Source organism: Ruditapes philippinarum, unplaced genomic scaffold, assembly GCF_026571515.1.
Source record: "Ruditapes philippinarum isolate M1 unplaced genomic scaffold, ASM2657151v2 ctg11712_1_1_1_1, whole genome shotgun sequence".
Lineage (NCBI taxonomy): Eukaryota > Metazoa > Mollusca > Bivalvia > Venerida > Veneridae > Ruditapes > Ruditapes philippinarum.
Window position 1 is genome coordinate 46,170 of NW_026851575.1, and position 12,987 is coordinate 59,156.

Consider the following 12,987-nt stretch of genomic DNA (forward strand, 5'->3'; position numbering starts at 1 on the left):
CCCATGCAATTTCATGGAATATTTCAATTGTTAACTTATTTACAGGTATCACATATTATCACACACTCGTGCCGATTTTGCGACTCCGTAAATATGGTATTGCACGGCCGTGCATATATTTTGACGTGACGTCATTAGCGTTATACAAACATAGTGTCAAGACGCGCTAAATGTTCGCGTTATATAGGCGCGTCAATGAAAAATGATTCTTATTTTACTTTAAACGGTCTTTATTTTGGGTATGTGATAAATAGAATATTAAATTCGTGTAAGTTCATTACTGAAATTATTGCACTCGTTGAATAAAATAATATTATGCTCGCCAGAGGCTCGCATAATATAATTTTATTCAACTCGTGCAATCAATTCAATATTGAACTTACACTCATTCAATATCATCTATTTATGATAAGGCATGCTGATCGATCAGAAATAATCTATAATGATGTCATCAAGATATTATTATAAAATATTTTGATCGGTTATCATAGAAATAAAGATATAATTATCATGAACAGCCGGGTAAAGAAATCTAAAAGAGATTAAAGCTCGTGGAGTTTTCATATTCTTCTCTCTATAAACATAATTATATTCCGTGTTCATGCAATTCAGACACATTTCTATTTCAAGATGATTTAAGAAATAATATATCCCAAACTGTGATTTTATCGCTCAATAACATCACTGTTTGGAGTTCGGATGCGAGGAATTAGATCACGAGGGCGTAGCCCGAGTGATATAATGATGCGCATCCGAACGACAAACAATAGATGTTATCCAGCGATAAAATCACCGATTTGGATATATTATTTCGATTCAAACACGACATCAACAAATAAATGCTGCCGTACCATATATTAAGCAAAATTGCGCATGATTTGTTTCCGTACTTAATGTCAGCGCGTCGGATTTTGTAGAGGTTACGTCACATGTATAATGATTACGTCACATGTCTAAATATAGAACGTCAAACAGTGATTTTATACCATAATAACACACACTTTCGGTTCTTCTATGTTCAATTGGGGAAAATGCAGGTCGTGTTAGAATAAGAAATAATATATCCCAAACTGTGATTTTATTGCTCAATAACATCACTGTTTGGAGTTCTGATGCGATGCAAGGAATTATATCACGAGGGCTACGCCCTCGTGATATAATGATGCGCATCCGAACGACAAACAGTGATGTTATCAAGCAATAAAATCACCGATTTGGATATATTATTTCGATTCTAACACGACATCAACAAATAAATGCTGCCATCCCTGATATTAAGCTAAACTGCGCCTGATTTGTTACCGTACTTATTGTCAGCGCGTCACATTTTAGGGGTTACGCCAAGTGTATTATGATTACGTCACAAGTCTAAATATAAAACGTCAAACAGTGATTTTATAGCATAACATACACTTTCGGTTCTTCTATGTTCAATAGGGAAAAATGCGAGTCGTGTTAGTGTCACGGTTCAGAACTGTTCACTATTTAGGGGAGAAGATGTGTAAGCGGCCGGATAGCTCAGTCGGTAGAGCCGCGGTACGGTATTACGAAGGTCCCGGGTTCGAGTCCCGGTCAGGCTGCACATTTTTCTCACCCTGTAACATTTGGCGCCCAACGGGGGACCGTGACTGCTTATAGCTCAGAGTTCAATTAGCATTGCTCTGTAGCTTTGTGAAATTCGAGGACGAATTTCAATATTGTGGTGAAGTATGTCACGGTTCAGAACTGTTCACTTTTTAGGGGAGAAGATGTGTAAGCGGCCGGATAGCTCAGTCGGTAGAGCCGCGGAACGGTATTCCGAGGGTCCCGGGTTTGAGTCCCGGTCAGGCTGCACATTTTTCTCACCCTGTGACATTAGAATATTGTACTACCTCGATTTCAAGGTATAATTGAGTTCAAGTAACAATGTTCTATCGCTACAGTACTTTTGATTATTGTGATGATGATGACAACAACGACGATATTTATTTTTATTTTTTTAACAATATTGGTGACGACGACGACGATGATGATATTTGTAATGACGATGACGTCGGTGATATTGGTGATGACGACGACGATGATGATGATATTTGTGATCACGACGACGTCGATAATTATATTGGTGTCTGAGACGACGACGTCGATGATAATAATTATGAAATGGCAGGCATAATTTGACTTTATAAGTTTGTAAAAAAAGGGACATCAAAAATATTCGTACTATATTCATTAAAAGCAAAAATATTCTCAATAGCGTCATGCATTTATAGAATGCTGAACTTATAATAACATTAAATATCTTATAAATTATTTTGCGTAACTTAATCTTTCAACGGACAAGTATATTCGTCTACTTGTCGATACTATAAATGTTTGATGAAATTAAAGTATTTACTTTGAATAATCAGTCTCCACCAGTTATAAAAACGTCCCGTCGATTTTTAATTTAGCTATAAAAGCGGATACCCAGAAGACCTGAAATAGCTGTCCACGTTGACAATTGGAAAATATTGATTCCATTTCACTGACAGCTTTCTTGTGCACAAATTTTAAATTTGTTTACGAAACCCCTTTAACGCCGCGTCACACGATATCAATATTAATTTACTAGTTAATATGATTCTAGTTTTTGAGACCAATATATCCACTTTAACTGCGACAATGATTTTACTGAGCGATCATACAGATATTGATTGGTATAATCAGAAACTTATAGATCCTTGACGTGGGAATTCCTGCAAAGCTCTTCTATTGATTGTGACACATGACTAAAATAGAAAATAAAAGACAGACATGACATTAAAAAACACACACCTGAAGTTTACCTTTCCTACAACCTCTTTAAATGGTGTACCGTTTGAAAACTAAAGGATTTCAATTATTAAAATTTAATATATATTGATCGTTACTTATTGACTTGTGTAGTAAGGTTGCGTGGAAACTTCTAGCTGCTTTGAAGTTTTAGTATATAAACAGAACAATGACCAATACTAGTGGACTTACACACGTCATAAGGTTTGTGATTTTTTTGTTCAAAACTTTCAATAGACTTAAAGGGACTCTACTGAGGTTTTTGACACGACAGGAGTGTAAATATTTTTTTCGGGATTAATGTTCTATTTAATGAAGGTTTAGATCAATTACTTGTTAATTATTCTAATTGTGAAAATTGACACAAAATTGAAAACGTTGCAACGCTTTTCACTCATATCTGGCTAAGAATAGCACAAACCTACGTTCCAAGTGTATTTCTCGATTATCCTTTGCATAACTTACTGTTTGAGGTACCCAAGCTGAGTTATGTAAAATAACAAATTTTATGTGTTTAGGCTTTTGGGCCTCAGTGGAGTTCCTTTAAGGTTTACTTAAATTAGTATATGTTTGATTTGGATGGGGCGTCCATGCTGTCTAAGTACGTAACCTGTTCACACTTTTTCGTTACTTGTCATATATTGAAGATATCTCGAGCCCTGTGCCTAAGTGTTCAACTGATGACACTAGAAAATGCTTTAAAACAGTACACCACTGGTGTCCAAATAGTCAAATTATTGGTCCCAAGTTTCGCAAAAATAATGAAGAGTAAAACAACCATATGATACAACAGTGCCTTACGCTAACATATACACAAAGTGAACTAGCTGCACTTGTAATGATATAAATAAAAATGAAACAGAAAGAACACACTTTCGTCTATTAGTTGTACACTTGTTAAAAAATATGTTTTAGCCGTAACATCATGGAATGAATAACTGAAAATACCTTGGCCAAATACTTCAAATGTATCTTATTCTTCCATTACAGGCACTTGAAATACAAAAGTCCTGTTTGATTTTTATTGATACACATTATACTCAGAAAATACATTGACAAGTTACTTCCGTTAGGTGTCTGTTTTGTATTTTAAAAAAAGATCAGGTGGTAAATATCCATTGACAAACCTTTTGAGATATTCAATGACTATAGCAATATTTAAATGCCTTCACTTCCTATTGAACTATTATGTGACAATGACAGTTCAAAGTCGGGTTATCATCCTGATAAATGATTTATTCTGCGACCCTGAATAATGCATGTTGTTCAAACAGGAATACACGTGTGTTCCACTGTGAGGGACCACCAGTTAGATAAACACGCTTTTATAAACAAAAGTCAGCCATAAATAAAACGTAGCATGACTGGTTCTATCTAATTCCAAGCCAAAATATGAATATGGAACAGTTCATGGGTAGCAAAAGGTTTCACCATCAAGATATTATTAAACTGAAGCAGCCAGTATAAAGCCTGATGTACAAAAAAAAAAAAAACCCAGGCTCTGTGACACTCATTAGCTGTGAGCAAATAAGGGATTAATACTGTGTTTGCCTTTTTTGTTGTCGTCACACATACTAGCTGAGCAAAAGAGCAACTAACAAGAAACAATGGCGAACATTGTCCGTAGACGTGTATCTTTGATTTATCCCAGAAAAGAACTTCCATGAGTTTAAAATGTTCTGCTGCTACTAGTGCAGGTGATTACAACGTGATAGAGCTTGTGTATTAAAAGTTTAAGTGTTTAGGAAAAGTCCTGAATTATCTTTAAGTAAGTATATGACAGTGAGGGTATTGCACTGTATATCGTAAAATATATAAATGTATACTTGCCATTTGCGTTTATAAGATATTAATTACTAAGGTTTATTACAGAAAGTAAATTTCATTAGAACCAGATAGATCTCTGGTTTCGACTTTCAATATTCAATGAAGTATTGCTGAAAATGCAATTTTGATTTTGTCTGTTTATGTCATCATTGATATCTAACATTTCTGTCGTCGTTTCACTGATGCATATTGATCAAATTTACCCGTGGCATCCTATATGGAACAATAACTCATTAACTTGCTATCAGATGTTAACATTCATGGACTCCATTGGCAACAAACATTTGTATAGTTGGGGTAATGATCTTTTCCAATATGATCTTTAATATTAAGCCGGACGTAGATTTTTTCCAATAAATAACTGCCTCAAAGACTACTTTTAAAAAGTCAAATGTTTTAGCGACCTATCTTATGTCAGTTCTCCTGTTCTCTCGTCACTAAATTGCAGTACATGTTTCTTATAAAGACATGGTCAAAGACTTTACAGTCTGTAGCCATGCCATCATATTATCCCCATTTTTTTTTTTTATAAAAAAAAAGTCTCGTGCACTTAAACTGATTTTTGTATGTATAGGGAAATATTATATTTATAAGTGTACGTATTATAATATATTGTAAAGTTTAAATATTGTGCTGGTACACATTATACACATTAATACATAATTGAATTTGTTTAAGACCCGAAAATATTTTTGAGCTAAATTGTTATGGTAAAATTACACACAGGCAGTTAGCGTAAATATTTAACAATATGGCGGACGTTGATCTCTGTCTGGAATAAGGCGCATCATATGAATTATTTTACACCCCAGTTACACAGAGCCATCGGTAGTTTTTAGCTCGACTATTCGATATGAATAAGTAGAGCTATTGCAGTCACCCGAGCGTCGGCGTCGGCGTCGGCGTAACCACTTATGTTAAAGTTTTTGTAATAGTTCAAATATTTTCAAAGTCCATTGACATATGGCTTTGAAACTTTGCACACTTGTTCACCATCATGACCCCAACCTGTAGACAGGAGAAGGTAACTCTATCAAGCATTTTGACAGAATTATGCCCCTTTTTCGACTTAGAATTTATGTTAAAGTTTTTGTAATAGTTCAAATATTTTCAAAGTCCATTGACATATGGCTTTGAAACTTTGCACACTTGTTCAACATCATGACCCCAACCTGTACACAGGAGGAGGTAACTCTATCAAGCATTTTGACAGAATTTTGCCCCTTCTTCGACTTAGAATTTACGTTAAAGTTTTTGTAATAGTTCAAATATTTTCAAAGTCCATTGACATATGGCTTTGAAACTTTGCACACTTGTTCAACATCATGACCCTAATCTGTAAACAGGAGGAGGTAACTCTATCAAGCATTTTGACAGAATTATGCCCCTTTTTCGACTTAGAATTTATGTTAAAGTTTTTGTAATAGTTCAAATATTTTCAAAGTCCATTGACATATGGCTTTGAAACTTTGCACACTTGTTCACCATCATGACCCCAACCTGTAAACAGGAGGAGGAAACTGTATCAAGCATTTTTTTACTATCAAGCACTAAGAATAGTCGAGCGTTGCTGTCCTACTGACAGCTCTTGTTTAGCTAAATTATGAAGTGAACCGATGACAACATATTTAACACCGATATCACCTATTGGTCACCTGTTTTCCACCTATCAACTGCTCTTAGGGAAAGATAAGTTTTATCGGTGAAAAAATACCGATTGGGATTTTTAAACATGTTTAAAATTCACGATCGGTGAAAATATTTTACAAATAACCGACAGCAACCTATATCACGAGATATGCAAGCTCTTAATCACCGATATCGCCGATCGGACAAAGATAACCAAATATGAATCAGCCGCCATATCTGACGGAAAGTGTTTAACCACTGATGACTTGCTATCAAACACCGATTAATCTGCTTTACGACCGATTTAGCTCCGATTTACAAACGATAAAAACCGATAGTATTTCAGCATTTTTATCACCGATCCAACCCCGTTATAGTTTGCTTTCTGTCACCGATGGCCGTTTACACAGAAAACCAGGATTAATACCAGTATATTCTTTCTATAGAGTCCATTGATCCTTTAAAGTTTAGTTGAATCCCCTTAAGCCGGATGATCATGAGAATTGTTGTTGCTAAACATACTTAGTAACAACCAAATCTAAAACTTTCCAAAGTGCTTTCGCTTAATTGTCTCAATAAATCTTCATCCCTATGTGTTGATTTGTTTGGTCTATGTTTCTCTGCCTGATAAGCGTTGTTAAGTTAGTGTGGCCATTGTTATTCTCTCTTGTCTGTGATGATCTGTCCGGTCCGTGTTGTTCTGTCGGGTCTGTGTTGTTCTGTCGGGTCTGTGTTGTCACGTATTGTCTTTGTTGTTTCTGTCTGATAAGTTTTGTTATGTAGGTCTGATATTTGTTGTTCTGTTTGGTCTTTGTTGTTCTTTTGGGTCTGCGTAGGTCAGTCTGGTCTGTGTTGTTCTGTCTTATTTGTATTGTTATGTCTGATATGTGTTGTATAGGTTGTCCGCTTCGTGTTCTGTCTTATTTGTGTTCTTTTGTCTGATCTGTGTTCTGTCTTATTTGAATGTGTTCTTTTGTCTGATATGTGTTCTGTCTTATTTATGTTCTTATGTCCGATCTGTGTTCTTCTGTCTCATGGTGAAATAATAATAATAATAATAATAATAATAATAATAATAATAATAATAATAATTATAATAATAACAATATCTGTATTCACATGAAAATATACCACCGTAAAAACAAATAACATATCTTAATTTCAAATGTGACCTTCAAAGCAATACATGTGTATAAAAACACACAAAAACAACATCTTGCAGCTTTTATTTGTATATAACTATTTTAAACCTCATATTTTCTTTGCAACAAACTCAAAATCCGACATTATAAATGTATTATAAAATAACAGTTTCAGTTGATCTGTGTATAGGTGTGTCTGGTCTGTGTAGTTCTATCTGGTCTTTGTTGTACTTTCTGATCTGTGTTGTTCGGTCTAGTCTGTGTTGTTCTATCTGGTCTGTGTTGTTCTGTCTGGTCTGTATTGTTCTATCTGGTCTGTGTTGTTTATCTGGTCTGTGTTGTTCTATCTCGTCTGTGTAGTTCTATCTGGTATGTGTTGTTTTATCTGGTCTGTGTTGTAATGTCTGGTTTGTGTTGTTCTGTCTTGTCTGTGATGTTCTGTCTGGTATGTGTTGTTTGTCTGGTCGGCGTTGTACTATCTGGTATATGTTTTACTGTCTGGTCTGTGTTGTACTTTCTGATCTGTGTTGTTCTGTCTCTGTCTGGTCTGTGTTGTTGTGTCTGGTTTGTGTTGTTCTATCTGGTCTGTGTTGTTCTATCTGGTCTGTGTTGTTGTGTCTGGTCTGTGTTGTTCTGTCTGGTCTGTGTTGTTCTGTCTGGTCTGTGTTGTACTATCTGGTCTGTGTTGTTCTGTCTGGTCTGTGTTGTTCTGTCTGGTCTGTGTTGTACTATCTGGTCTGTGTTGTTCTGTCTGGTCTGTGTTGTTCTATCTGGTCTGTGTTGTTCTGTCTGGTCTGTGTTGTTCTATCTGGTTTATGTTGTTCTGTCTGGTCTGTGTTGTTCTATCTGGTCTGTGTTGTTGTGTCTGGTCTGTGTTGTTCTGTCTGGTAAGTGCTGTTCTATCTGGTCTATGATGTTCTACATGGTCTGTGTTGTTCTGCCTGGTCTGTATTGTTTATCTGGTCTGTGTTGTTTTATCTGGTCTATGATGTTTTACTTGGCCTGTGTTGTTCTGTCTGATAAGTGTTGCATTGTTATGATTTATTTTTCCGCCTTTGTTGTATTGGTTTGTTGCTATGTTTATTATCTTACTTATATAAATATTTAAATACCAGAATATAGATTTAATCGACGAAGCATGTATTTCAAAAAGGATGAAAATAGTATCACATGTTCAGATGTTTGTAGTTATAATTTCTGGTTAATATTAACGCTTAAATAATAACGTCAATGTTTACTTCTGCTCCGCACTTACTGATCGGAAGCAAAATTGCTCCGGGCTTTGGAACGTTGTCTGAACGTTCGCAATCTGGGGCCTGATTTTATATTCTATATAGCTGAAAATTATATATTTATTTAGATCAGCTGCAATCTGTCAACTGCAAAATAGATAAAAGTGAACAAAATAGTATACTGCACAATTTAAATGGAAGTGAATTGTTGCTGATTTAAACAATTGATTTTAACATCACCATAGTTTAATATCCCTAAAGACTTGAGCAATCGGAAACTATCATTATTTCCAGTCTGTTTAGATCATATCTGCATCTGCTTTATATTGTATGAGGTAAGTTATCTCTTATAAAATTGTATTTTAGGATGCACTTCAAACTATAACCTAATGTATTTTGTGTTTAACAATTTGAAATTGGATGTTTATATTTCTGAACTTTTTCGTTCCTTTTTGTCTTTTTTTTGTTTGTTTGTTTGTTTTCTGTTTTGTTTGTGTGTGTCTATTGTTGTTTGTAACTACACGTATACAGCAAAATCTCGCATCGTTAAATTTTAGCCAGTTTAATTTTTTCAGCCGGACAGAAATTTGAAGCGCAGACAAAGGTCAACGCTCTGTTCAGCGTCTGCAAAAAGAAACGTCAAACAGCCAAATATACAACCGTAGTTCAATCAAAAATTAGTTATTGATGCCGTTTCTTTTCAGTTTGTAGAAATAATTAGCCTCGTAGCTAACATTACTTCGTATAGAATGCATTTATATCTGAAAGAGCAGCCGACTGTGAATTATTGAACAGTTCCCATTTTAAATTGAAGTTATTGACTTAAGTTGTATATCTTTGAAAATCTTCACACCAAACGACCATTTACGTAAAAATTTATCTAATTAGCATTCTGCGGAAATAGTTTGAGGCTGGTACACGATTTTCTCGTTAAAGTGTTAACAACTTACGTTAATTCCATAGTTATATTGTTATAGCAGTCCTGGAATAATGCGTTAGAAGGTAGCATAGTTATTTAAATGTTTCTAGCTTTTGAAAAACAATTTTGATGGATTTATAAAACACGGATATTAATTTTCTCATACACACCTGATAAGGTTTTTGTCAATTATTGTCATACATGATTGTTTAACGAAACGTGTTTAGATCTATATAGTCTCTACGGCAAAATGTGTCATAAATTCATAGTTTTTATACTTTTTTAGATATAAACACTTTCAAAAAGATGTCACAGAGTCGTGCATCTCGTGCTAGTAGAGCAACAGCGGCTAACGAAGGTCAGGGCCCAACACCAAAACCGGGAGAAACTACTCCTCGTAGTCAGGGCAGAAACTCCAACCCTCCTCAAGAAAACCCACCGTCTGCTATGTCTAACCGTAGTCCAGCTGCAATATCTCGAACACCAAGTGCTGATAGACGCTTGTTGAGGGCGTTGACGGTTTCGCCGAATACCGGCGAGTATAAAGACGATGACGTCGACGACGCGACGCCAGAACCACAATATAGCGCGCGACAATCTACACAGAACAGACAGTCGACTCGTCTTAGCGTTAACCGAACGCCGACACAATCAGTTAGAGGAAGTCCGAATCGTGCATCAGAAACGCCTGTACAAAATGGGAAAAAATCTGTAGTCGACCTTCCTCAACCAGTGAAAGAAGGCAGAGGGGTAAGTTATCATATTTCAAAATATTTGTTACATATATTCCTTAAAAATTTATTGTCGATTTTGCTTTTTATATAGAGTAATTGCAAGCCAAACAAAACGCTCTTTAAGTAACAGGTTTGTTAGCTTTCAAAAAAAAAAAAGATAAATAAATAAATATACTGTAGAAAATATTGATTATTGCTAAACAGTCTCTTCGTAAATATAAAACAAACATGTTTTTACTTCAAAGTTTAAAATTTTACACAATATAAATATATGGTTTCATTAAATAAACTGACAGTATATGTAAGAAAGGAACAACTTTACCTGACCTGTAATAGGAAACGCAGCATCCCATATATAATTTGTTTATTCTTTTTATTCAAGTTCAGTAAGCATTTCATAGATTTTAATAATGTCTGTGATTATAGTATTTTACTCAAGGATGCGCATAGTATGTCTTTAACCTATGTTTTGAATATTTAAAGCTATCAATAATGTTATAAGATATGGAAATATCGTCATTATTTCGAGTCACGATGATGATATTTTTATTTCAGTAAAACAAATGTGTAAACAGCTGTATAATGAAATATATTATAAGCGTCAATACAAAAATGGCCTTTTCTATTGAATTCAAACAAACCAATAGTTTCGTAATAGAAATTCATGTAAAAGAATCTATAATTTTACCACTAAGTTTCAATTGATTGTCGGCATACTGTCAAATAGCATTTAACATTTGGCGTGTCAATAATTCGTTCTGTTAAAGTGCCATTATTACCGTCGAGCTTTTGAAAGGGGGTGTCATACAACCATTGACACAACTGTCTTAATTTTTCAATCATTTCATTTAATATTCACAAAAAAGTTATATGGAAATGCATTACAGTCACCCCTTCCATTATGTAATCAACTGTGCTGAAAGCCATGGGCATATTCTTTATCGTATTTTTTATTCTCCACGAGCGATTTATAGCATAATAGTATACACATATTATTGTTTGACCAGGGGTTTGGCCATTTTTTTCCTGTTCAACATAAAGCTGCTTTTTTTGTGTAAAATTTTGCAAAGTTCAATTTGTGCTTGACTTGATATGTCATGGAGTTATTGCGACCAAATTCTGATCCGAGCTTTTCCCCTACAAACCTGTACAGTTTAATTAAAAGAAAAATCAGCGTATCAATCAATCAATCAATCGATCGATCGATCAACCAACCAACCAATATCATTAACAAATTATACTCGTACATGATAATCATATAGTTAATAATCACAACGTGATATATAATTTATAAAGTAATGCAGATTAAACACAGACAGTTCATAAATACATTATTTCATGAAATACATTCACACAAGACATTAGTCTAAATGAAATCAATACAACAATATCAGCAATATCAGCATTTGTTGCAGTAGCTATTCCACCGTGAATATACCATAACGCAGTTCTGAAGCAAGAATTGTGCAAGTCACGCCGGAGTAAATTAAAAGAAATGAATTAGTTCAAACGGATGCTTAGACATTTATATAAACCCCATAAAAGATAATTATTTTCAGGAAAGTGTTTGCTTTTCAAGATTTTTAACAATGACGAACTGGCTACCGTATTAAAGGCGACTTTTGTGTTTTATCTATATATTTAATACAATAAAGCATGCTACATTTTTTTTATCATATTCGATATGTATGTGAGACATTTGTTTCACTATTTGAGTCATATTGTACTGAAATAATCAGATAAAATGTAATTGAGCTCCTTTTTGTTTTGAGGTAACGCCGACTTCGGGGGTAACGCTTGATAATTTGAATCATATTTTATCTGCTTTCGTTAAATGAAATAAGAAGTCCAGCAAATGAGCCGCGTCATGACAAAACCAACATAGTGCGTTTGCGACCAGCATGGATCCAGACCAGCCTGCGCATCCGCGCAGTCTGATCAGGATCCATGCTGTTCGCTTACCAACTCTATTTCAAGTAGAGAAACTGATATCGAACAGCATGGATCCTAATCAGACTGTGCGGATGCGCAGGCTGGTCTGGATCCATGCTGGTCGCAAACCTATTATGTTGGTTTTGTTGTGACGGGGCTCCAATGTTTCTGGCTTAGTGGCGCCCGTGGCCGAGTGGTTAATGTTTAAGGTTGTTGACTTCAAACTACTTGCTCCTTACCGCTGTGGGTTCTTGTTAGAAAGCTAGCTTATGGAACGTCGGTGATTCCACTTAGACCGTTAATGCACAAAGAGCCACCGAGGCCTACGTACACCAGTAAAGCTGGAAAGTCCCTATATAACCTATACTGTGTTTGTGCGACGTAAAACGAAACCAAAAAAGATCCCTGGTTTATCGAAAATGTAAAAATTGTTATAGTATATATCAGTTTCGATGAAGCACAAATCGAAAAGTCACCCAGGAATGAGTTAGAAAATAATCATTTTCTTGGAAAAACTTGTAATGCGGATTAAGACATGTAAATGATATTTGTTTGTTTTTAAAAGTGAAAAAAATATTTGTATGTGCGCGCAGTGCCAGTGGACCAAAAACAAAAGCCACAATCAGACAGCCCCTCATAGCCCAAAGTAATACAGTTTGAAATACATATAGACTTACTGACAACTAGATATATCTTATGATCCAATATTGAGACATTCTTGAAATTTGGCCCAAATACCATTGGGGTGACGTGCAATACTCTCAATATGAAAACCTTCA

General features: G+C 35.0%; 1 protein-coding gene across 3 annotated transcripts in view; it reads left to right on the forward strand.

Moving 5' to 3' along the window:
• LOC132748083 (BTB/POZ domain-containing protein 6-B-like) overlaps positions 1 to 12,987 on the forward strand; it is a 30,067-nt gene that overhangs the window by 9,418 nt on the left and 7,662 nt on the right. Inside the window, exons 1-2 of one of the 3 annotated variants that reach the window (XM_060737729.1) lie at positions 2,742 to 2,997; positions 9,829 to 10,292. In XM_060737729.1, the coding sequence (XP_060593712.1) occupies positions 9,849 to 10,292 (444 nt within the window). In that variant the 5' untranslated portion in view covers positions 2,742 to 2,997; positions 9,829 to 9,848. Of the gene's footprint in view, positions 1 to 2,741; positions 2,998 to 9,493; positions 9,626 to 9,828; positions 10,293 to 12,987 lie in introns of those variants that run through there. The other 2 variants (XM_060737805.1, XM_060737665.1) reach the window with 2 other exon arrangements.